Genomic DNA, 26,477 nt, shown 5'->3' with positions numbered 1-26,477 from the left:
TTAACAAAATCTATAATTATACATTTAGCTTAACCAAGGTGCCCTCTAATGAGGCATTATTATAGCAGAAGCTTTAATTGTCACGGCTGCCGAGGCGAGCCGCGTGGAGTTGGAAGAAGGACCCAAGATGCAGGCAGTGGATGAGATACCGGTGGTTTTATTTACAGAGGTGTAGTGGCAAACAAACAGTGGGGCATAACAAATAACTAAATAAACAAGTTAAATCTCCTTGATTACTGACGAGAGTCAGCTGCACAAAAGGGAAAGGTGGCACCTCAGGCAGAAGAGGTAGTGTGACACGCCCACACAGGCACCTTCAGGAGGAGGCCCTGCTAGGGCCGTAACACCCACCAAAGAACACAGAGCAGTTCTGTACAGGTGTGTTTGTAGCTTTGGTGACTGTTGAAGGTAGTTCAGTCTTCTTTTGTGTCTGTATTGTAGGAATTGGGACAGTGGGTTCTAGGACAACCTTTATTTTTATTTCTTTACTGTGGATAAGATACTTTTACGTGGTCCATCACTTTGTTTGGTTGAACACTTGAATGCAGCACAAGTGTTTAAAAGCAAAGGCAAAACATGAGCTTTGTGTTGCAGCCCTTAAATCCGCGGCTCCATGGAAGTCATCATGTAAGATAAAGGGTGGTGCTGGTGGACTAAAGAGAGCTCGTTGCTCCACTCTGGTTTTTATATAGATGCAATATAGAGACAACAGCCAGTAATTAGTAAGAGGAAAAATAAGAGTGCGGATTAATAATGATAATGAAAAGAAACAAGTTTGAGGACAAATATTCCCTCAGATTTTTACCTTCTTTGCCCAGGTTTATTTAATGTAGTTTATGTTATTATTTTTATTTTTAAATTTCAGTGTTCATAATACGTTTCTGTAAAAATGTGCTGGCTCAAAGATATAAAAATCCCTGCTCAGCTTTCTACCTGCATCCATCATATGGCAGTATAGAGTGGAAACGAAGAGGCTAAAAGGCTTTTACAGTAAAAAATCAAAGATCACTTAAGCTGCTTTTAGTTCAGTTGCAGACTTCCAAATGTCTTGGACGGGATGAAATTCCCAGTGTGAAATCCACAGAGCTGTTTGTCTCATTTTCATGTGTTGTGAGTGCTTCGTGTCATTACATCTTGTTGTTACAGGTGATAAAAAATGAGCGCCCGGACGGCGTCCTGCTGACTTTTGGAGGTCAGACTGCTCTGAACTGCGGTGTAGAGCTGACCAAGCTGGGCGTTCTGGAGAAATATAAAGTGCAGGTTCTGGGAACTCCTGTTTCCTCCATTGAGATGACCGAAGACAGAAAAATCTTTGTGGAGAAAATGGAAGAGATCAATGAGCATGTAGCTCCCAGTGAAGCAGCTCTGTCGGTGGAACAGGTGAGGAGACGTGTTCGCTTATAAATTAATAGCTTCTGGATTGTTTTTTGCCCCAGTGAAGTCTAAATTTATCTGATTAACTCTGCTGTAGGCGGTGGCAGCTGCTGAGCGTCTTGGCTACCCCGTCTTGGTTCGTTCAGCGTTCGCTCTCGGAGGCCTCGGCTCCGGTTTTGCCAACAACAGAGAGGAGCTGACCTCTCTGGTAACGGCAGCATTCGCTCACACCTCTCAGGTGCTGGTGGATAAATCCCTGAAAGGCTGGAAGGAGATCGAGTACGAGGTGGTCCGGGACGCCTATGACAACTGTGTGACTGTGAGTAAAAGGAGACCAGAGAACAAACGGTTTATACTCACTAAAAAAAAACTGAGGGCGATTTAAAGTGGCTGTTGTTTCCTCTTGTTTAGGTGTGTAATATGGAGAACATCGACCCACTGGGTATCCACACTGGGGAATCCATTGTAGTGGCTCCCAGTCAGACGCTTAATGACCGCGAGTACAACATGCTGAGAAACACGGCCATTAAAGTCATCAGACATCTCGGCATCGTGGGAGAGTGTAACATCCAGTACGCTCTTAACCCCGAATCTGAACAGGTAAGCATATATGTGAAGACCTGGGTGATGAAAAGCACAAATAGGACTGTGTTCACCTATAAAGTGGATCTGTTTTGCATTTCCTTATTTTAAAGCCAGTGACATGCTGTAATGAATAGTACAGAAAGTGTAGGTATATTGAAATAAGCATGGGTGGTAACATGACTTGAAGTATATACAGTTTATATGGCTATAGGATGTACAGAGTGTGCGGCTGGATCTGCAGATAATGTAACAGCCAGGTATGTCAACGGCTTACATTTACTGTTTTGGCTCCATAACAAGGTTGTAAAAAGTCTTTGCTATGTCCCCGGACAGCGTGAGGAGATCCCTCAGCAGGATCAATGCACGTAAAGCTCCGGGTCCTGACAACATTCCTGGTCGTGCACTGAGAGACTGTGCAGTGGAACTCACTGATGTCTTCACAGACATCTTCAACATATCACTCATCCAGGCTGTCGTCCCCACATGTTTTAAAGCCACCACAATCATTCCGGTTCCAAAAAAGTCATCTCCCTCCTGCTTTAATGACTACCGTCCTGTTGCACTTACTCCCATCCTGATGAAGTGCTTCGAACGACTAGTCATGCAGCACATCAAGACTGTCCTGCCCCCCTCCCTGGACCCCTTCCAGTTTGCGTATCGGCCCAATCGCTCAACCGATGATGCCATCTCCACTGCACTCCACTCAGCACTCACACACCTGGACAAAAAAGATTCATATGTTCGAATGCTGTTCATAGACTTCAGTTCAGCATTCAACACTATAATCCCCCAACAGCTCACTCAAAAACTGGTCCAGCTGGGGCTCAACACCTCACTGTGCAACTGGCTGTTGGATTTCCTCACCGGAAGACCTCAAGCAGTACGGGTCGGCAGTAATACATCCAGCACCATCATTTTAAACACGGGGGCCCCGCAGGGATGTGTGCTGAGCCCCCTCCTCTTCACTCTGCTGACCCATGACTGCACTCCATCACACAGCTCCAACCTCTTCATCAAGTTTGCGGACGACACAACGGTGGTGGGTCTCATTAGCAACAGGGATGAGACCGACTACAGAAGTGAGGTGAGACGCCTGGCCACGTGGTGTGCTGACAACAATCTCTCTCTGAATGTGGAGAAGACGAAGGAGATTGTTGTGGACTTCAGGAGAATGCACACCCAACATGCTCCTCTGACCATTGACGGAGCGTCTGTGGAGAGAGTGAGCAGCACCAAGTTCTTGGGTGTGCACATCACAGAGGATCTCTCCTGGACGTACAACACCACAGCACTGGCCAAGAAATCACAGCAGCGTCTCTTCTTTCTCCGCAAACTAAGAAGAGCAGGAGCACCAGCCCCCATCATGTACACTTTCTACAGAGGCACCATCGAGAGCATCCTGTCGAGCTGCATCACTGTGTGGTTTGGAGCCTGCAATGCGTCCTGCCATAGAACCCTCCAACGCATAGTGAGAGCTGCAGAGAGGATCATTGGTGTCTCTCTCCCCTCCCTCCAGGACCTTTACAGCACCCGTCTCACTAAAAAAGCCCTTTGCATAGCGGCTGATCCCACGCACCCAATGCAAAGCTTCTTCAAGCTGCTGCCGTCAGGGAGGAGACTGCGGAGTCTCCAGGCCAGGACCAGCAGACTGAAGGACAGCTTCATCCATCAGGCTGTCAGGAAGCTAAACTCCCTCCCGATTCTGCCCCCCTCTCCCCTCTTCTCCACCACGGTCTCACTGAACTCTGTCACACACACACACACACACACTCACTCTCTGACGCACTCACTGGCCTGCTCCAGTCACTTTGTGGAGCATTGGACTGCTTAAGCATTGGACCTCATAAGCCTTTGTTGTTACATTATCTCTTACCGTACACTACTAAATCCCCATTTGCACTATTTGCCTATTTTGCACCACTATGCCTTCTTACTTAAATATTGTATATTGTATATTGCATAGCTTTTTTTGTTATACGTAAAATTGTATTGTATTTATTTAAATTTATTTAAATTTTTACTTTTTAATTATTTTATTTGCATTTTTCTAATCACTAGGGTTTGAGAGTAACGCAATTTCTATTCTGTGTATGTCCTGTACATGTGGCAGAATTGACAAATAAAGTTGACTTGACTTGACTTATACAAAAAAAAAAATAAAATAAATCCTAGTTCAATAAGTTTTAAAAGAAAATTGTTTTAGGTATCAATGTGACCAAGTTCATTTCATACAAACCAGGAATAGATTTGTATGAATAGGCTTTATGTATCAGAACAGGCCTTTAAACAGGTCTTGTGTGCATGGGGAGCTGGTATTCCTGCTCCTGGTCTAATTCCCGTAATGTCTGTGATTGAATTGTATCTTCTATGTATAATGTGTTGCAGTACTACATCATTGAGGTGAATGCCCGCCTGTCACGGAGCTCTGCTCTGGCCAGTAAAGCGACTGGTTATCCTTTGGCCTACGTAGCAGCTAAACTTGGTCTGGGGATCCCGCTGCCACAGCTCAAGTACGTCTCTCAGCTTAAGAACGGCGGATAATGAACTAACAGGGGCATCGCTGCTTTTACAGAATGATGACATCCAACAAAGACGTTCCAGTATTCTGCCAAACTGAACATTTTTTAAAAGTGGGGTTTAAAGTATTCAAGCTTAAAATCAATTTTTGTATATTAAACGACCAAAAAATAATTGTGACGCATAGATGCCTGTAAAGTAAGGCAGCACAGACTCTCTGCCTTCACTGCATGTGGACCCCACAGTGTCACACAGACCCAGGAAACATGTAGCTAGTCAATCATTACACTTAAAGACATCTGATCATTGAAATTCAATCTTTTTTTAGTATAAACGTGCTCAATTTTTCATCAGCAAAGAAATTTGGAAACAAGATGATATTCATCACCTGCACAGCTGGCAGTTTGGTTAATTTGAAGTTATTGTTTTGACAAAGCTGCTTTGAGCAGTTGCAACATAAGCATTGTAGTTTTTTAAATTTTTTTGGCATAAATGTCTTAACTGTAAAGCGCCTTTAAATTAAGTGATTCACCAATGAAAAATATTTGCACTGCATCTGTATTTTTGTCCAGAAACTCAGTGACAAACTCAACGACGGCAAACTTTGAGCCGAGTTTGGATTACTGTGTGGTGAAGGTGCCTCGCTGGGATCTCAGCAAGTTCCTCAGGGTTTCCACCAAGATAGGCAGCTCCATGAAGAGTGTTGGTAAGAGGCAAAAGCGAGCTTGGAACAAAAATATGTTGTAACAAATTGTAAATAGGTAGTAGATTTAGTACTGTTAGTATTCCAGAGCATTTTAAAAATACTTAGTTTGGTCTCAGTAAAGCTAACAATAAATTCACATGGTCATTTTTTGCACCTACTATGTTTTTTCTTTCTTTTTTATTCTTATTTATTCATTTTTTCTGCACTGCTATCACAGCAGATTTCTCCATGAGGGCATTAAAGTTTTACTCTACTGCTTTATTTCACAGTTTGATTATAAAGTTAACCTTTACCAGTGCGGGCAGAGAAGCCAGTAAGTCAGGTGCTTATTATGGATATTGTGCTCAGTGCTTGAACCTTTTCCTCGACAGGGGAGGTGATGGCTATTGGTCGTAGCTTTGAGGAAGCCTTCCAGAAAGCTCTGAGGATGGTGGATGAGAACTGTGTTGGCTTTGACCACACCATCAAGCCTGTCTCTGAAAAGGTAACCTCCCATAGCTGAAGTCCAGGTTAAATGGTTGTACTGGTTAAAAAATGCCTTGCTGCTGCACGACCTGTTCAGTGCACAGTGTCAGCAAATACTTTATCCCAGGTTGAAAGATTTTTAACCATTTTCAGCCAAACATGCAATGATTTGCTTCATATTTGGTCAGAACACAACATTAGTGCTTTTGCTATGCAATGCCATCGACTTTTAAGGATGAGTGATGGTGCTGCACATTAAAGCATGTTGATCTGTTTTACTACGCCTCTATTAGGATGGTGACCCTATAAATGATTGTGATAAGGACATTTTAAAAGGTCAAAACTGTATTGTTCTGTCTTAACGGGACCAGTAGATGGTGCCAGATCTCCCCTGAGCGATCTACTACTGTAATGCTTCCTGCTTCTGGGTTTTTTGAGGAATGTTTCATTGCATGCTGTTAATCATGTTCTGCTACTATGTGTGTGGCTGATTTATTTTTATTTATTTATTTTGAGAAAATAAGCCCAAATGTCTGTGCTGATGCTCATGGCTGGCAAATAACTAGCAGCACTTTACTTCACAGTTAGTATGTTGTGCTCCCTCTGCTTACCAGGAGTTGCAGACTCCTACAGATAAGCGTATCTTTGTGCTGGCGGCAGCATTCAAAGCTGGCTACACTGTGGAAAAGCTGTATGAGCTGACCAAAATCGACCGCTGGTTCCTGCACAAGATGAAAAACATCGCCGACCACGAGCTGCTGCTGGAGACCTACAATCAGGTAAGGCCGATAAGACATAACGTGAAAAAACTAAGAGCTGTTCGAAATGGATTAAGATGCTGGATTAATTTCCTTCCGTCCAGGATGAGAGCTCCATGCCTCCAGAGGTGATGCTTAAGGCCAAGCAGCTGGGCTTCTCAGACAAGCAGATAGCACTGGCTGTACAGAGGTGGGTAGGAAAGGAAATAATCACTGTCTTAGTTTAACTTAATGGTAACTTTCTCTGTGATTAGGGTATTATCAGCATGAAATGTTATTTTAGATAAAGTGCTTTTAAAGAATCCAAACTTCCTTGGTTTGTCCTCTATCACTGAATCCACGTTTCCCTCTAACAGCACAGAGCTGGCCGTCAGAAAGCTGCGTCACGATTGGTCCATCCTGCCAGTGGTGAAGCAGATTGACACAGTGGCGGCTGAATGGCCGGCTTACACAAACTACCTGTACCTGACCTACCACGGCACAGAGGACGACCTGAGCTTCAACGATCAGCACGTCATGGTGATCGGCTCGGGCGTGTACTGCATCGGCAGCAGCGTGGAGTTTGATTGGTGCGCTGTTGGGTGCATCACCGAGCTCAGGAAGGTAAGGCCTACGTGAGACTTTAATACCGGATGCTCTCTTTATGACTGAGTTAGTCTTTTACCTCACTGAAATTGAATCCAGGGAGCAGGAAGAACCGCCTCCATGTTCAGTTCATCTCTTTATTTCCTTTACTAAACTTTTTTTTTTTTTTTAGCTTGAGAGGATTAATTTACTTATTTATGAAAAAACATACAAATTTAGATCTTTTTTTGTCATTTATTGTGTTGATTATTACACGTATTATTACACCCCAGAGCCAGTAATCCAAATGTTACGAAATAAGCATCAAACCATTTGCAGATGGGCTATAAGACCATCATGGTGAACTACAACCCCGAGACAGTCAGCACAGACTACGACATGTGCGACCGCCTCTACTTCGATGAGATCTCCTTTGAGGTAAGTTTTAGCTGATACGGGAAAGTGTGATTGTGGTGAATGTGACTTGATTCAAGTCTCACATTTTGGGTGAAAGTAGCCTCTGGGCTCTTTGTTGCAAGTCATCCCCTCAAACTTTCTAACACTGTTATTAACTTCCTTGTACACGTATTAATCTGCAGTGTTTCGTGGTTAGAGATGAGTATTTCTATGCATCTTTCAGGTGGTGATGGACATCTATGAAAGGGAAAACCCGGAGGGAGTGATCCTGTCTATGGGAGGCCAGCTTCCCAACAACATTGCCATGTCGTTGCACCGCCAGCAGTGCCACATCTTGGGGACTTCGCCCGAGTTCATCGACAGCGCTGAGAACCGGTTCAAGTTCTCCCGAATGCTGGACACCATCGGCATCAGCCAGCCGCAGTGGAAGGAGCTCTCAGACACTGAGGTACAGCAGACTGACGATGAGCTCGTTTTATGTCACCGATGTCTCGGTCTGTAAAGTTAAAGATGTTTAACCCTCAAATGTTGCCTTAATATGCTAGTAAATTATATTTACTGTTATTTACTATTGTACATACAACACTAAGAAAAATAGTTGCAAAGCCAGCGTTCGATGACGTTTACGTTTCTTCTTTGCTCTAGTCTGCTGTGAAGTTTTGCGAGACGGTCGGTTATCCCTGACTCGTTCGCCCCTCGTATGTTCTGAGCGGAGCGGCCATGAACGTCGCCTACAGTGACAGCGACCTCGAGAAATACCTGAGTAACGCTGTAGCAGTGTCCAAGGAACACCCTGTGGTCATCTCTAAATTCATTCAGGAGGCTAAGGTAGTTAAAGACCCGATAATTACAGCAGAATTATTGATTATTATCAAGTTGAGTTGAGGCTGTACTGTTTATAAATTTCGCAGGAGATAGACGTGGACGCTGTCGCATGTGACGGTGTAGTGATGGGCATTGCGATTTCTGAACACGTGGAGAACGCTGGAGTTCACTCTGGTGACGCCACCTTGGTGACACCGCCTCAGGACCTCAATCAGAAAACCATAGAGAGGATCATGCAGATCGTTCACGCCATCGGTCAGGAGCTGCAAGTCACCGGGCCGTTTAACCTGCAGTTAATTGCAAAGGTAAGAAGTACATGGAAATACTGTTAAATGCTGTTGCTGAGGACGTGAATTTAAATTGTTACTCAATGCTGATACTTTATGTAGCTTTCTTACAGTATTTTCCAGATTCCGGTAATAAACAGAGTCAGATTTAGGGAGACTAGTCTTCTTCTTCTGGCATTTAAGGCTGAACGGGGAGTTGTGGTATAAAAACGTATAGTTTTGTAAAGTTGGCACAGTTGCTCAAATTAGCCAAGCATGATCGACCTTTTTAATCCCCAACCTGCTGGCAGAAATGTCCACCTATTAAAAAACACATATCTCTCTTCAGAACTATGACGCCTAAATAAAAAAACCTTAGTTTATATGGTGAAAAATTATTTGAGAGAAGCTTGAAGAGCTGCTGCTCCTCCACATCGAAAGGAGCCAGATGAGGTGGTTCGGGCAACTGACAAGGATGCCCCCTGGATACCTCCTGGGCGAGGTTTTCCGGGCAGACCCAGGACACGCTGGAGAGATTATATCTCTCGGCTGGCCTGGGAACGCCTTGGTGTTCCCCCGGATAAGCTGGAGGAGGTGGCTGGGGAGAGAGAGGTCTGGGCTTCTCTGCTTGGGCTGCTGCCCCCGCGACCCGGCTCCGGATAAAGTGGAAGAAAATGGATGGATGAATGAATCTTGAAAATGAACAAGTCTTCCAGTACAGAGTAAAATGTGAGAGTGAAAATATTGCGTGTACTTAATAAAAACATAGAAATGTTTGGGGGTTATTTTCTGGTGTAACAGAAATATACAAGTGCTACATGGATTTTTTTTTTCAGGTGACCTCATTGTTGTGCTCCTGAAGCTTTTAAAAGGCAGCTGGGGTCATTTAAAAAAACAAAAAAACTATGCGTCAGAGCAGCGGTCCCCAACCTTTTTTGCGCCACGCAATATGACCGACAATATTTTCACGGACCGGCCTTTAAGGTGTCACAGATAAATACAACAAAATAAAACTAGTACCAGTACCAAAAAAGATTTATTCATAACACACATGAAAAGATCCAGGAAAACAGAGTTAACGATAAAAACGATAACAAAATAACGCTGAAAACTGATTAAAAACCCTGAAAACTATACATTTCACACCTGAGCCTCAACTCTCGCGGCCCGGTACCAAACGACTCGCGTACCGGTCCGAGGCCCGGGGGTTGGGGACCGCTGCGTTAGAGCGAGTACCAAGGACACCAGGAAAGCAAAGATTAATGCAGTGTTAGTTTTTGAGAGAAGCTGAGCTTGGTGCCAGTCGTTCATATAAGAGTTATGTCATCTTCATGCAGAGCAAGCAAACTAACAAGTTACCTCCATGAAAAATAAAAGTAAATGTGATGCTTTTGCTGTAGATTTGGGAAAACAAGCGACAGATATGTTTCTTCCCGTTTACAGCCACCACAGATGGCATTGTTTGTCCGTTACTTTAAGGTGTTTACATTGTAAAGTACAGACCCTGAAAGTCCTCATTAAGTTGTGAAAATTAAGCTGTGTCAATAATGCAAAGGACAGTTATGTCTTCTATCAACACTGGTCAGAGCATTCATTCACCGCTGTGTTTTTCTCTCAGGATGACCAGCTCAAAGTGATCGAGTGCAACATCCGAGTTTCTCGCTCCTTCCCCTTTGTGTCCAAGACGCTGGGAGTGGACTTGGTGGCTCTGGCTACCCAGTACATTATGGGGGAGGACGTGGAGCCAGTGGGCCTGATGAAAGGGAAAGGGATTGTGGGAGTCAAGGTAAGCAGTGTGGAAGCAATCATAAATTTCCCTTCATGTTAAATCACTTTTGTCTTCTCATCTGACTGAGCATCACGGATTGCTTCAATGTCCTCCAGGTCCCTCAGTTTTCTTTCTCTCGGCTGGCCGGAGCTGATGTGGTGCTCGGGGTGGAGATGACCAGCACTGGAGAAGTAGCTTGTTTTGGGGAGAACCGGTACGAGGCTTACCTCAAAGCCATGCTCTCCACAGGCTTCAAGATCCCCAAGAAGAACATCCTGCTCTCCATCGGCAGCTATAAGGTACTTAAAGGTTTCGACTGACAAAAACACAACAGATAGGGATCCAGATGTGAACAGTGAGTTCAGCTCACAAGTGATGCAGCTGGAAGTACAAATGATGCATTTTAGTGGCACATTAAAGGTGCAGATGTTTTTGTGGCTGATCAGTCACATGGGAATAAACAACAGATTTTATGCATCTGCTACTTTCCTAACGAGAAAAGCAACAAACCTTGATTATTTGTTTTTGCAGCTGTTGATGATTCCACCAACAGCTGATAACTGTAAATATTATCACCATGAGACCAGATGTAGTTAAACTCGATCAAAACTATCTCAGCAACACAAATGGAATAAAAATCATCGGACCACATTTATTTTTCTGCGGCGTTGAAATATTATGATCTGTTTGCCTGAATATAGAAAAACTATATTAAGGGGCGACCGTGGTTCAGGGAAGTCTAAAGATATGAATGCTGGGTTAAAAAAACAGCAAATGGAACTGTATGAAAAGGCCATCGATGTCAGATAAGATGAGCTGAAACTGAAACTGTCTGTCTACCACAATAGATTTAAGAAGTTTAAGAGTGATCTGATTTTAAGGAGCACCTGCAGAGTGTTCCGGTTGTGTGAAGCATAGTAAACGAAATAGATTTTTCCAGCTTTCAGCACTGATGTTATGATTTTATTGTTTATCCAAACTATTTGCATTGACTTGTGTTTGCAGAACAAGAGTGAGCTGCTGCCCACCGTGCAGGCCCTGGAGTCTTTGGGATATGACCTGTATGCCAGCATGGGCACGGCTGACTTCTACACAGAGCATGGAGTCAAGGTAATTCTTTTAACACGGGCTTCGTTTTTTGGAGTAACAAACTTTATTTAAATCAAAATCGACTTATTTTGCAGTGGCACATCTGTGAGTGACTCATGAATATGGTCGTGTTTGTGTGTATTTGTTTTTAAATGCTTTAATCCTGGTAACCCTTTACATCTTTATCATTCCTCTTGAATTGCACATTAAACCAAAGATTCCAGATGAGCAGCACTTATACATGGATACAATGTAACTGTAAAAATGTTTTATTTTGCTAGAGCTTTTGAAAAACAGCAGAAATTTATTTAGAAATGTCATTGTTCATAATTGTGGCGTTCACTTAAGTACTTTAATACTTAAAATATAGTGTTATTAATCTATGACAGGATGAAATCAGGATAGAAACTTTAAGTTTGTTTTGTCTCCTTGTACAGGTGACTGCAATCGATTGGCCGTTTGAGGAGTACGACAGCGATGAATGTGCCACCAAAGAGAAGCAGCGCAGCATCATGAACTACCTGGAGGAGAACCACTTCGACCTTGTCATTAACCTCTCCATGAGGAACAGCGGAGGTCGAAGGCTCTCCTCCTTTGTCACCAAAGGCTACAGGACCAGGCGTATGGCTATCGACTACTCTGTCCCGCTCATCATCGATATCAAGTGCACCAAGCTCTTTGTTCAGGTACGCGATCTGTTTTTTTCTTGTTGTTTGTTTTTTGTTTTGTTAGGATGTTTGTGTGATGTGGTTCTATGGGAACATGATTAATAAAGGGTGACTCGTTTGCAGGCTCTTCGTCAGATTGGAAGGACTCCACCAGTGAAAACTCATGTTGACAGCATGGCATCCCAGACACTCGTCCGTCTGCCCGGTGAGTGGTCGTAAACGGCAACAACAACACTAATGTCATCTTAGATGTTTGTTTCTGAAACAGGAATTCTTGAGTCTTTAAAGCAAAGTTGTTCAAAGACTGAGGTTCTTTAAACAGTAAATACTTCATCCTACTAAAAGCTTTACTAATTACTTGCACTAATAGTTCAGCTTCTCATTTTAATTCTTTTTCACATAGTACTGTTTTTTTCTAAATATTTGAAGTCGAGCTATGCAGACAAACTAGTACAAAGATACCGGGTGAAGTATTTTGGTTTTTGATTGAATCACAGGTCTGATCGATGTCCACGTTCACCTACGGGAGCCTGGCGCCACCCATAAGGAGGACTTCTCCTCAGGCACAGCAGCTGCTCTGGCAGGAGGAGTGACCCTGGTGTGTGCGATGCCCAACACTTCCCCCACCATCACTGATGCTAATAATCTGGCTCTGGTGCAGAAGGTAAACCCACGTTTTTAAATTGTATTCACTTTTTAATCTGTTGGCTGATCCTGTTAATGCAGAAATGTTAAGATTTTTGTTGGCAGTGACCAGAAAGGACAAGATTAGAAATGAGTACTTCAGTTTTCAGTAAAATTTGAAGCGATAGGACATTGACTCCTGTTATATTGTGTCACCAGTTAGCCAAAGCAGGCAGCCGCTGCGACTACGCCCTGTATGTGGGCGCTGCCACGGACAACGCTGCTGTCCTGCCGCCCATCGCCAGCCAGACCGCCGGTCTTAAGATGTACCTGAATGACACATACTCCACCCTCAAGATGGACAACGTCTCCCTGTGGATGGAGGTAGGCTGGATTTTAAGTGTTGCTGGAAGGCCATTAGAGATGCTTCAGCCCTAACTGTGTGGATCTGTTTAAAGCACTTTGAGAAATGGCCCAAGCAGATGCCCATCGTGGCTCACGCTGAGAAGCAGACGGTGGCGGCGATCCTCATGGTGGCCCAGCTGTACCAGCGGCCAGTCCACATCTGTCACGTGGCCAAGAAAGATGAGGTAAAGAGCTGTTTCTTATTGTTGTTAATTTTATGCAACTTTTACTTTATTTTAAACTATTTTAGTGGATTTGAGGTAATTTACTTTTAATTAGTTTGTTTTATTATCGATTGCTTCGGCTGTTAAAGTGCATCTTATCTTAATTTTTTTGATTCTTTCCTACAGTTTTAATACTTCTTAATGGTTTTCAGATCCTGGTAATCCGAGCTGCAAAGCAGAAGGGCATCCAGGTCACATGCGAGGTCGCCCCTCACCACCTCTTCCTGTGTGAGGATAATGTGGCGCAGATCGGCGACGGTCGAGCGCAGGTTCGACCCATGCTGGGAACACGCGAGGACATGGAGACACTCTGGGAAAATCTGGACATTATCGACTGCTTTGCTACAGACCACGGTCAGAGAGCATTCATTTTCTGTCACCGATCATGCAGACAGACTTGTCTTCGACCTTCCTGAACTGTACGGTTTTTGTTTTGTTTTGCTAGCTCCTCACTCTGTAGACGAGAAGAACAGTGAGCGTCCTCCTCCTGGTTACCCCGGTCTGGAAACAATGCTGCCTCTGCTGCTCACCGCCGTCAGTGATGGACGTCTGACTCTGGATGATATTACCAGACGTCTTTATGACAATCCACGCAGGATCTTCAACCTGCCCGTTCAGGAAAACACCTACGTGGAGGTACACAGACAAACACAATTAAAGGGAATTCATTTTAAGGAGACATTATTTTGATGCAGTAATTAGCAGCCTATCCGTACTCTGATGAAATATGTTCCTAATTATTTATCAATTACGTGTCTTTCAGGTGGACCTGGAGCAGGAGTGGGTTATTCCTCAGGCCATGCAGTTCACTAAGTCTAAGTGGACTCCTTTCGAAGGTATGAAGGTGAAAGGTAAAGTCCGCCGCGTGGTCCTGCGAGGAGAGGTGGCCTACATCGACGGCCAGGTCAGCATTCGTGCATTTTGCTTTTGAACAAGAAAACAAAGAGAATAAATGTAGTTGATCTAATAAAGTACGTGTCCTGTCTCCTTCAGGTGCTCGTGCCTCCAGGTTACGGTGAGGATGTGAAGGCTTGGCCCACTTCTTCCACCCATCCTCCAGAACCTGTCAAAGAAACTCCAATGGTAATAAAAGTGAATGCGGTAATAATGCAGCTGCCTTTCATGCTTTCTGTTGTAAGATAAAGACTCTACAATAATATTACATCACATTGGTGTTTTGGCCACCACCATGATTATTTTTGGAGCCAAAATTGACCAGATTTAAGAAGAGAGTGAAGTTATCTGCCAACACTAACACACTTCTTTAGCAGCCATAGCCATGAAGAACGTGCACACAGCAGCAGATATCGGCTAGTTGATGCTAAGTAAACGTAACTGAAAGAAAACACTAGAATTTCATTCAACAAATTGAATAAAAGAACTTCTTAGATGTAATTAGTTTAAAATGCTGTAAAAGACACAGCAAGCAAAATCGAGAGGTTCAGATCAGTGATTAAAGTTGGTGTTTCTTCCATGCCTGAAATGTCTGGTAGGAGGCAAACAGCAGGTATCAACTTGTTCCTTTTGAAATGTGGAGGAATAGCAGCTCCTCACTTTATTCCTAAGAAAGAGGTCTTAGACGCCACCGTTTGGAGGAAGCTCTTTTCCGGTGCTTATATCCCCGGTCTTCTTTCTTATGAGCGTAGATGACATCTAAAAAGTTCACAGAATTTGGTGAACGTACAGCTAACAGAGTTTAATTACAAACAAAAACATTTAAAGCCTGTACTTAGAACTGTTTTGAGTGTTTCTTGAACTCCTCTATGTGGGGATTACTTGATGTGTTTTGTTTACATTAATTCTGCTCCATCAGACTCCTGAGCGTCGGCGTCCAACTCCACCCCGGGATGGAGTGCGGACTCGAGCTGTGAGCCCACGACGCATTGGTGGAGAAAGCCGCTACCTGCTGCCGTCCCGCATCCACCGTGCCTCTGATCCCGGCCTGCCACCAGGTATTACAGCTCCCAGAATGCTTTGGAACAGCAGATTTTTGTTTTACCTCGAGGGTTTCTCCCAATGTTTCTACCAGTGTATTATCAGCCTGCCTGGCTGTGGTGGGGCGTGGTCTGCGGTGCCGTGCAGGGAGGGCGGACGTACCTGCACGGCATCCTTAATCACGCCCGCCTAGTTAAAAACACGGGGACTCAGGGGTTTGGGTGTGTAGTGGTGAGATGTAAATAAAGATGGCTCCGAATGATACTCCGTGGTCCCGCCGTGCCTTATTCTCGCCACACTGGCCTTAACAGGGGATTTTTAAAGCCTTCTTTAGGCAAAAGGTATCAATAAGTTGAAAGAGGGGTTAAAAAATGAAGCAGATGTTATCATATCATTTCACATGTTCAGCTGGTATGTCCATTAATCAAGTATGTCAAAACTGTTCATTGCCGTATAAAAACAAGTTTAATTAAAGTTGTTTGATGTTCTCCTGCTGATTCTCAGTGAAACACCTTTGCTGTGTTCCAGTCATTGATACACTGCGACTCTTATCCCCACAGAGATGGTCATGCTCCCACCAGCCGCTGCTGTTGACGGGTACAGCCATCCTCCCCCACTGTCCAGGCTGCTGTCCCCACAGTCTGGGTCAGGACAGGTGCCTCCTGGTCAGGTGTCACACCTGCAGATGTCTCCTCTGCTTCACCCACTGGTGGGACAGCACATCTTGTCTGTCAGACAGTTCAGCAAGGAGCAGGTACGCCGAAGAAGATGAAACACACTCTGGGAATGCTGACAGGTTTGAAACAAGATCTCGGGTCTGAACAAAAGCTTATTTTTGTGTCCTTCGTTTGTTTCAGATCTCACACCTGTTCAATGTTGCTCACACTTTACGTTTGATGGTTCAGAAGGAACGAAGCCTGGAAATACTCAAGGTATCTCCTAAACGTGCCTCATGTTACTGCACTATTCACTAATTTCAGTTATGTGCTGTTACAATGGTGGATGTTCGTATCAAACATGACCAAAGTTATAGAATGATGAGGTACCTTAAAGTAATCCCTCATTCCTCATGCCTTCCTGTTCAGGGTAAAGTAATGGCCTCCATATTCTATGAGGTCAGCACTCGCACCAGCAGTTCCTTCGCAGCGGCCATGCAGCGTTTGGGCGGCTCCGTCGTCCGTTCCAGCGAGGCCACTTCCTCCTCGCTGAAGGGAGAATCGCTGGCGGACTCTGTCCAGATCATGAGTGGCTACGCTGACGTCCTCGTGCTGCGTCACCCAACACCTGGAGCAGTAGAGGTGGATTTTAGATGGATACTTTTTTTTATTAAAAGTTTTCTTTACGTAAAAGAAAATAAACACTAATTGGTCATGAAAGTAACTGCAGCAGCACCCTGTTGTGTGTTTTTTGATGCTTGTTTAGTTTGAAGATGAGTTTTTAATATCTTACGCACGTGACTCCTCCTTCTCAGAGCGCGTCCCGTCAGTGCCGTAAGCCGCTGATCAGTGCTGGCGACGGTGTCGGGGAGCATCCCACTCAGGCCCTGTTGGACGTCTTCACCATCAGAGAGGAGCTGGGAACGGTCAACGGCATGACGGTGAGCGACATGATTCCTTTTTAATTTAATCTTCAGCCAGAATAAAACTTTACATGAAAACATGTTAAAACTGTGGCGTCTGTCAGATAACGATGGTTGGAGATCTGAAACATGGCCGAACGGTTCATTCCCTCGCCAAACTGCTGACCCAGTACCGCATCACTCTGCGTTACGTGGCTCCCAAAAACCTCCACATGCCAGCAGAGATCGTCAGCTACGTGGCCTCAAAGGGCATCAAACAGGTGAGGACTAAACATGGTTACACAGCAAAGAGGAGTTTTCACAAATATGTACTAAAAACTGCTAATTTAAAAAAACATGTTTGTTTGCAGGAGGAGTTTGACAGCATCGAGGAGGCTCTGCCTGACACCGACGTCCTCTACGTGACGAGGATCCAGAAGGAGAGGTTTGCATCTGAGGAGGAGTACAAAGCCGTAAGTTTCATTTCACCGACGGGTTTTATTTTGTGACACAGATACTTGCATATACTCACAGCGCATCTGTAGTTAGGCCTGGTGCTTCCTGCCTCATGCTGGCCCGGTAATCGTTTTTGATATCGTTCAGTTGGTCTCATGGTGACATTTTCCCTAATCCACTATTCTGGACTGCAAACTCCACTGACTCCATCTGGTGAAGCTGGGGTTTGTCTGCATTTGGAGTTCATCTTTAGTGGAAAGCAGCTGATTTGTTCAGTTATTCGTCACAAAGTTCTTTCCAAATGAAATATTTCTAGAGGCAAAACTATTAAATAGAATTGTCTTAAGAAAACAAGAAGATATGCGAGAAAGAAGGCGTTCCCTCACCCCTCTACAGATGTAAGCGTGTGGGGAAATATGGAAGTGGAACCCTTTAGCTAAGCATTCATAGGTGCAGACAGAACCAATCAGCTCAGGTCTCATGTGACTGGATGATCCCGGAGTATTTTTGATCTTTAACTGTGACTCTGTTGTTTCTCTCAGTGTTTTGGTCAGTTCGTCCTCACTCCTCACATCATGACTGGAGCCAAACAGAAGATGGTGGTGATGCACCCGCTGCCCAGAGTCAATGAAATCAGGTGAGACGCGCTCAGTCAAATGTCTGACAACAATATCAGTTCCAGCTGTGTTGTTTAAATGTTGCTTGAGCCCTTAAATGGGCTGCAGAAATGTAACGTTTTGTGTACAATGTCTAATTTCAGTACGATTTCTTTTAACTAACTTAAATTTGAACTGAATTTTATTTTAAACCCACCTTACATTATTTGCTATTGTGTTGATTAAGTGGACTAATGATCTGTTTCTCTTTGTTATTTCTCTCTCAGCGTGGAGGTGGACACAGACCCGAGGGCGGCATATTTCCGTCAGGCAGAGAATGGCATGTACATCCGAATGGCCCTGCTGGCCACCGTACTGGGCCGATAACTCAGTGTGTGTCACAGGCTGGGTCTCTGACCCAGCGCTCTGAGTTCATTTTGTATTTGTCTCATTTTAGATATGTGATTAGTTTGTGTCATTCCTATTTAGCTTTAGTTAAGGAAAGGCAGTTATTAATTATTGTTTCCTTGGTTTCTATGTTTGAGTTCTTGTATCGTTCATCACGTGTTAGGTCTGTTAAGCTTGTGTTGTCATGTCTAGTTTCAGTGTTTCCTGTTTTATTTTGAAGGAGTCGTGTGTTCTTTGTTCATTGTATTTAGTTTCACTTCCCCCGTCCTGTCATTAGATTCATGTCAGTCAGCTGTTCCTCCATGTGTTCCCACTTCCCCTAATCACCTCCTGTGTATTTAAGTCCTGTGTTTTCAGTGTGTCATTGTCAGATTGTCTGCTTTGTTTGCAAGCCAAGAAGTTGCGTCAAGTCTCCTCGCGGCAAGTCCATGTTCCTGTTGTAGGTTTTTAAGTTAATTTAGCTCACCCAGTTTAGTTTATTGTTAGCCTTGCATTTTGCCTTTTGTTTCCGTCTGCATTTGGGTCCACCCTTCACTCTACACACAATCAGCCCTGCTGATTGTGACAGTGTGCTGCTTCTTTGTCCTACAAACTGTCAGAGAAACAAAAATGTATCTTTTCTGAAATCTATACATTTCTCATTTCCTGCCCCCGAGGGGTGCAAGTAGGTTTAAATACTAGATTTAATAGTGAGTTAAAGTTTATAACATGCTGCTGTAACACAGAACTTTTTTTTTCTCCAGTCACACAAATGTTTACTTGTTTTCTTTCCTGCTGTATTTCAAGATTCCTTTATTTTTACATGTCTTAAAACCATTAACATAATTAACATATAGAACCAGAATCTGTCTTGTTTGAAATGGTTAAGAGATGATCAGTGTTTGTGCATCGATGAGCCAAATCGAGGGGCAAAGGGAAGAAATAGGAAGTGGGTGCTGCTATCGATGTCTCTTTTACATATATATATAATTTGCAGCTGCTGCATCTGATTAATGATGTTTAAAGGGACCAATGAGGATGTCAAAGAAGATAAATCCTGAATGCATTTTTAAGTTTAGACCAATTTACTGGACCAGCTTCATCAGATGTTTGTTTGGGTTGGCACAGTCCTCTGAAAACCAGCAATGGTGGTTTACGCCTCGAGGTTTTTCAAAAGAAAATTTCTAACAAAATACAGAGAAAAAAATATTTTTACTACACCAAACAATCCGATTGATATTTTGTTTTAAAATGAGCAAAAGCAAAACTAAGTGTCTCTAATATATTTCTAGGTTACCGGAAAACCTTCATCATTCCAGCTCTACATGAGTATAATGGTACGATACGGCTTACTGCACATGTTTGTCACATGATTTCAGTCTGTTTCAGAGTCGTGACATCCTTGGTTGTATGAAATGGTTGTTTCCCTTTCTTCAAATGTGTTGCATTAACTGCAAGTGGAAACGCACAAATATCCTCAGAGCACAGTCTTTGATGGTTTTGGGGTAATCTCTGTAACTATCAGTAATTTCTTACACTGTTGACATAAACTTTTTTTTAAAATCAAAATACAAACGGATGTTTGTAAAGTGTCAAACGACTTCTGTGTCATGTGGAGAAATAAATAATGAAAAAGGATGTTTCTCTTTGTGGTTGATTTCATTTACAGTTTTTTCTGATTGCTTAAGCACATTTATTGTAACTATTGGCTAACTTTGCAAAACTCACAAATAAGAAAACCTGTCACCCAATAATCAAAACATTGTAGTTCTCTTGTAAAAGCAAACACAGCTAGATTAACTCTTCACACCTTCGTAAAAATGGTGTTTCCGTATCAAACAGTACACACAAGCCATCATCTACTAAGCACACAATGCGCCAACTGCACACTGATGGTATGAATACAAAACACATCTGGCTTTTGCTTTCTCTGTGCACAAGGTAAGCTATGTCAGTTTGAGCTCATACTTCTGTCATAGATCCATAAGCATAGAGGGAGCCAAACTTCAAGTACTGGTGTTTATTCAAACACATCAAAACAAACACAAGTGTTTATTTCCAAGTATAGGATTATTTGCAATCGCCATAATGACTATATGGGTTACTTGGTCTGCAGTGAACATGCTGCCTCTGCCCCCAGCATCTGGTCATCTAGCAATTCTGTAAAGTAACAATTTCAGTATTTGTACATCAATGGTATTGTTGTGTTTCTCATTGGCATATGGCAGTGCTACAAATCTTTGTGCGAAGTGACTGTACTCACCGATTCTCATTTCAAGATGTCCTTATGGTACTTGCTACAGTGTAGCGGCTCGAGTTAGGCTGGACCCGTTGGCCAGCTACCCTCAGGGTCATTCCACAGTTGATTACATGGTCCACTATTGTAGCTCTGATGTCATCAGCAATTCTATTTCTTACTCTTCTTACCCTTCCTATCCCCCCTCCTCATCCTCCTCTCCCTCCTCCTCGTCTTCGTCTTGGTCCTCCTTGTCCTTGTCGTCCTCTTCATTCTACTTCTTCACCTCCACGTCTTCTTCCTCGGCCTCCTCTACTTCTCACTCTTTCTGCTCCCTCCATTGTACTCCGCACACACAGCTTACCTGTATTATAGTGCTTAGGCTGATTGCAAAGTGAACTAATTATCTAAAAAAGTTTTGACATGTGAAAGTGTGCCAGACAGTTGGCAAATTAGTGTTAATGATAGCCATACATGTGTATACTTTGCTAGGAGTGCATTGATCATTTGGAAATTGAGTGTAAAGCAGTGAGTTGTGTTTACAGTTCTGCAAAAAGAGTGCTGTGCAGTGAATTGTAGCTACAGGTTTGCAAAGTGTGTGTTACAAAATTGCAAACTGAGTGCAAAGCAGTGTTTGTGCTCTTAGTTTTGCAAACTCAGTGAGTGGTTTTGCTATAAGTATCAATAGTTTTAGAAATTGTGCTATAAGAATCACAGTTAGGGTTTAAGCATTCAGAAAAAACTGTAATACCCACAAATTATTTCAGAATTTTTAGTAACATAATTTAATGTCTTGTTTGGATCTTGTCGTTGTAGTTACGGATGATTGGTTGTGAGCTCATCCTGACTCAGTACTGGCAAAGGTCATGTCTAAATTGGCCACTTGATTAAGAACAAGTTTCTCACTATGTAAATTATTTTAATACTTCAAAGCTCATTTAACAGCTCAAGGATCCACAAAGGTTTATATCTTCAGTATTGTAGTTAGACTAATGGAAATTGAAAAAAATGGCCATTGGTTTGTCAATGAGTTTTGCAACTAAACTGATTTCGCTTCAGGATGCATCTAAAATGCATTCAGGAAAAGTGGTACGTGCAAAAACCTTTTTTTGTCTGTCTTTGAGGGTGGGGGAAGAGGCTTAATGTTTTTTGTAAGTATGACTAATGTACACACACACACACACACAAGAACAACAACATAGAAGAAGAAGAGGGGTATAGTTTACTACACGTCATAAAAACACAATCAATTATCTTCCAACTGCATCTTTCTGTTCTGACTTTAGAGTCCTTGTTTGTTTACTGAACCGTACTTTGGAGTCATACTGTTGTGATACTGGGGAGGAAAGGGTAAGGTGTGAGAGACTAAACCCTCACACAGAAAACTTCAAAAATCATGTGTCATTGTAGATAAACTGATCTACAATGTGTTAGTAAAGAGTGACTTGCACTGCAAATTTGTTAAACCATTGCTTAACGGGCCATTAAGCAATGGTTTAACAAATCTCCTTTAACATTCACAGTGACTAAACCAGCTGTCTTACCAGCTGTTATATTCTTTAAACTTAAAATAAACCCCTGAAATTAGAGTTTGGTGTTTTAAGTCACCTATTAAAAAACACGAGTGAACACTTCTTTCTCTCAGCAGCATTACTGAAGTGACACTTTGATGATGCTTCATATCACAGTCTTTATGATGGAAAAAAACATGCAGATGTCTGCACTGCCACTGTCATGAAAATGTCCAGAGCCAGGGTTCAAGCTTCCTCTTCAGTTATCATTGATCATTAATATGGAGGCCATAGAGCGTGCGCAGTGGGGACCGCGTGGCCCGGAAGTGCCACTTTTTCAGATGAGCGAACGCGCGTGCATCAGTGTGCATGTGTGCGTCCTCATACGTGCAAAAGGTGCCCTTTCTGGCCGTCACTGGTGGAGGTGTGGGGGGCATACCTCCCACCCCCAAAGGTGCCCCTTATATTCTTCTATTGTTAAAATATGTTATGAATACATAGAATAAAGACATTTTCCATCACAGTGTTATTGCTCATCAAGTCAAGCTGTAAAACCAAGAGGGTATTTAGAAGTCCTTTGAGAAAATTCTTATACGTATCAGAGCTTTTCTATTGGGATAACAGAGACTTACAGAACGTCAGGTGGTTTTCATGCTAGTTGTAATAGTGAGAAGAGATTAGTAGTATAACTTTGTAATAAAAAATAATATTAATAAAGAAATGGTTTACAAATATGAATGTTTATTTATGTGCAGAAATAAAATGGAAAACAGCAGACTTAAAAATTGCTCAAATTAAAATGTAACGAAAACAAAATTGAGAACTGAATGTGGAAGGAACTAAACAAAACTTAAAGAAGAAACCCGAATCACAAGATCCAACAAATGATCAGGGAAAGATAAAGGAGGACAGGACTTTATATACATCGAGGACTAGTTGAGGTTTAGGATAAACACAGATGAAGACAATATGGGCAGATTGAGAAATAACAGAATAAAAAGTAGGACTAATGCGAGACATGAAAGAAAAGTAAACTTCAAAGTAAAACAGGAAATAAAAAACTGAAGCTAAATTAAAGTGAACAGCAAGTGTAAGCAGGGTTTAAATGACATTTAACCTCCACATGTCTTCTGCTGAACTAACCAGGAACAACTTTTTGTTGTTAAGTTGCAAATATGTTAATAATGTACAAATGTTAGCGGAAATGTTTTTGTAAAATATAAATGTATAACTATATCTTTAATATCTATACCAGGCTTATGTGGGTACATTTAGATATTCACACTTCAATCAATCAATCAGAACTTTATTTGTCACATGTAAGTTGCCCTCCAGTGATCACATTCTGGAAACACACTGGTCTGATTTCATAAAGAAAATAAAGTTTCTATTTACATTTATTTATATAGTTTTAATGGAGGATATAAAGACGTGCTTCTGGATTTGAAACCAAATGTTTGTTATAATAATGGTATCTATCTAATAGTTTATGATAATTAGCACGTCGCTATCAATCTGTTGCATGCAAACACAAAATTAGTCTTTAACTTAAATGCGAGTCCTTTTTGTTAACTTGAACTATGTGACTGGGAAACTGAGAGTAGAGTAGAGGCTGCTGGGATCAGCAGTGGCTGCAGCAGAAGAGGAATGAGCCTTCACAGTGCTGTAGGTCACTGCATCACCTTCATCATCACCACGAACCTGGAAAAGTGACATAACACTGTGACCCTGAAGTGGATAAGCGGTTCGATGGAAGTAGTGGAAGGGCGCTTAGAGATCACATGCTTCTGTGTTCAATACATTATTTTTACTTTCAAAGAAATTGTGGATCAAATATGATGGATTCTTTGTTTGCCCATGCTCAGCCTCTCCACCAACGTCTATGAAGTTCTGTTTTGCAGTTAACAAGTCGCCCATCAAATGTTTTGTAGTTACTCACATGATTGCTGCAGGAGGACTCAGTTAACTATGCTCACATCAGCATAAACAATCCATAAAAACTCTGCATGGTGTAATAGCTGATGTATAGCCCTTGACCTTCAGAGAGGGTTGTGCTCTCTGTGAGCTCTCGTTACTGATGTTACTGAGTAAATAAATACATAAATATAAATATAGTAAATAAATAAATAATACACAAAGACAAAACCTTACCTGAACTTTACAGTTTTTTTTAATTGGTTTGGTACTATTTTCACAACTAAAGTGTGCATTTTCAAATCTCTCAGTACAAAACTCACATTTGATCACATTTGTAACACCACTAGTCATTCTTTCAAATCTGATGTCATGAGTTCATTGTATTTGCACATATTTTCATTCCACTTAATCATTGTTGCAGAACATATGATCATTGTGATATATACTGAGAACATTTGCTTTACTCACCCAAACAAAACAGTAAGATCTTTTTTCAACGTAGTACTTTTACCAATCATTTCATTCAGGAGCAAATAATACAAGGTAAGCGTTTCAAATTGTCCTTGGTGATGAATGAGTGTAACTGAACTGTAAAACTTTACACAGCAAGTATTACACTTATGTTCAGGCATAACAAAAAAAATAAAAAATAAAAAAAATAAAAAATATATTCATATATATATATATACACATATACACACACACACACGAAAAAGGGAGAAAAAACAACAAGTCATTTACATAAGCACAATATATTTTTTATTTTATTTTTTATCACTTTTATACAATTAATCAAGCCGGTCATTAACATTGGGCCATAAGTTTTCATCAACATCCCAGTGGATGTCTTCGTTGTTCAGGCACCGTGGGAAAAATCTCCTGGCAAGACGAATCCAGGCTTGACATTGCTCAGCAGTTATATCACCACAAGCTCCACACATGGCTTGAAGAAGGGAGAAATGCTCATGGGGATGGCGATCATACACCTTCCACCACCATGTAGAGAAGAATTTCTCAATTGGGTTGAGGAAAGGGGAATATGGTGTGTTTGAAACCATTCCTGAACCAGCTGTGCATGGTGGAAGCTGACATTGTCCCACACAACAACATAGACGATGTCTTCTCCCTGACAGGCCTGCTCCAGTTCATTTAAAAAAAAAAAATCAGGTGTTCAGTGTTGTATGACCCTAGAACTGGTCTACAGCCTACCACACCATCTTCAGATATAGCTGCACACATGAGATGTTCCCCCCACGTTGTCCAGGGACGTGGATGGTAGCCCAATAAGGTTACGTCCTCTGTGTCTAGTTTTTGCTAGATTGAAAGCGGCCTCATCAACAAAAATATACTTGTGATGATTCACAGCAGCGTCCAGCTCCATCACCCTCTGTTACAGTAATTGCATGCCAGTTTAGTGTTGTACCTGAATATATTCTGAACGCAGTTGTTTCACCTGGACATTGTTCCTCTTAAAAGGAACTTACAAATGACCAGACAACAATCAGTCAAGTTGAAAATCCATGGACATAATGAATGATTCATTGATTAAACATTAAGATCGGTTGAATTACATGACAGAAAAATGTATTACAGTTTTTTCCGATTGCTTAAGCACATTTTTTGTAACTATTGGCTAATTTTGCAAAACTCTTCACACAAATAAGAAAACCTGTCACCTAATAATCAAACATTGTAGTTCTCTTGCAAAAGCAAACACAGCTAGATTAACTCTTCACACCTTCATAAAAGTGGTGTTTCCGTATCAAACAGTACACACAAGCCATCATCTACTAAGCACACAATGCGCCAACTGCACACTGATGGTATGAATACAAAACACATCTGGCTTTTGCTTTCTCTGTGCACAAGGTAGGCTATGTCAGTTTGAGCTCATACTTCTGTCATAGATCCATAAGCATAGAGGGATCCAAACTTCAAGTACTGGTGTTTATTCAAACACATCAAAACAAACACAAGTGTTTATTTCCAAGTATAGGATTATTTGCAATCGCCATAATGACTATATGGGTTACTTGGTCTGCAGTGAACATGCTTCCTCTGCCCCCAGCATCTGGTCATCTAGCAATTCTGTAAAGTAACAATTTCAGTATTTTTACATCAATGGTATTGGTGTGTTTCTCATTGGCATATGGCAGTGCTACAAATCTTTGTGCGAAGTGACTGTGCTAACCGATTCTCATTTCAAGATGTCCTTATGGTACTTGCTACAGTGTAGCGGCTCGAGTTAGGCTGGACCCGTTGGCCAGCTACCCTCAGGGTCATTCCACGGTTGATTACATGGTCCACTATTGTAGCTCTACAATTCTATTTCTTACTCTTCCTACCCTTCCTCTCCCCCCCCCTCATCTTCCTCTCCCCCCTCCTCGTCTTCCTCTTGCTCCTCCTTGTCCTTGTCGTCCTCTTCATCCTACTTCTTCACCTCCACGTCCTCTTCCTCGGCCTCCTCTACTTCTCACTCTTCCTGCTCCCTCCATTGTACTCCGCACACACAGCTTACCTGTATTATAGTGCTTAGGCTGATTGCAAAGTGAACTAATTATCTAAAAAAGTTTTGACATGTGAAAGTGTGCCAGACAGTTGGCAAAATAGTGTTAATGATAGCCAT

General features: G+C 42.2%; 2 protein-coding genes across 2 annotated transcripts; both read left to right on the top strand.

Moving 5' to 3' along the window:
- The first annotated feature begins 1,128 nt into the window (after positions 1–1,128).
- LOC146558418 (multifunctional protein CAD-like) lies at positions 1,129–13,387 on the top strand. Its single transcript, XM_085247793.1, is given in 22 exon segments — positions 1,129–1,380; positions 1,472–1,693; positions 1,786–1,974; positions 4,345–4,469; positions 5,049–5,182; positions 5,554–5,666; positions 6,262–6,426; positions 6,510–6,595; positions 6,762–7,008; positions 7,309–7,407; positions 7,610–7,834; positions 8,032–8,214; positions 8,298–8,516; positions 10,096–10,263; positions 10,362–10,544; positions 11,251–11,355; positions 11,772–12,020; positions 12,126–12,207; positions 12,500–12,666; positions 12,846–13,010; positions 13,085–13,216; positions 13,382–13,387. Coding segments are annotated over 22 exon segments (3,354 nt in total). The 5' UTR covers positions 1,129–1,290.
- A 24-nt stretch (positions 13,388–13,411) lies between these two features.
- LOC146558417 (multifunctional protein CAD-like) lies at positions 13,412–18,538 on the top strand. Its single transcript, XM_085247144.1, has 13 exons — positions 13,412–13,609; positions 13,701–13,891; positions 14,019–14,159; positions 14,249–14,338; positions 15,069–15,207; positions 15,751–15,944; positions 16,048–16,122; positions 16,276–16,488; positions 16,662–16,787; positions 16,874–17,029; positions 17,120–17,221; positions 17,747–17,841; positions 18,088–18,538. Exons 1-13 carry the CDS (start codon positions 13,534–13,536, stop codon positions 18,185–18,187), a joined length of 1,698 nt encoding a protein of 565 aa, XP_085103270.1. The 5' UTR covers positions 13,412–13,533; the 3' UTR covers positions 18,188–18,538.
- Positions 18,539–26,477: the final 7,939 nt, after the last annotated feature.

Source organism: Mchenga conophoros, linkage group LG15 (assembly GCF_057382185.1).
Source record: "Mchenga conophoros isolate Kocher_MC1m ecotype Shallow Benthic linkage group LG15, M_conophoros_male_GT1.1, whole genome shotgun sequence".
NCBI classification, from domain to species: Eukaryota; Metazoa; Chordata; class Actinopteri; order Cichliformes; family Cichlidae; genus Mchenga; species Mchenga conophoros.
Note: the sequence above shows the minus strand (reverse complement) of the source record. Positions and strands in the feature narration are given on the sequence as shown.

What these genes read in the sequence shown, in the direction of transcription:
- LOC146558417 (XM_085247144.1), top strand. Translation starts at nt 13,534, where the DNA reads ATGCTGGGAACACGCGAGGACATGGAGACACTCTGGGAAAATCTGGAC. An exon ending in CTGCTTTGCTACAGACCACG is followed by an intron (nt 13,610 to 13,700) that starts GTCAGAGAGCAT and finishes TTGTTTTGCTAG; the next exon opens with CTCCTCACTCTGTAGACGAG. An exon ending in CCTCAAAGGGCATCAAACAG is followed by an intron (nt 17,030 to 17,119) that starts GTGAGGACTAAA and finishes GTTTGTTTGCAG; the next exon opens with GAGGAGTTTGACAGCATCGA.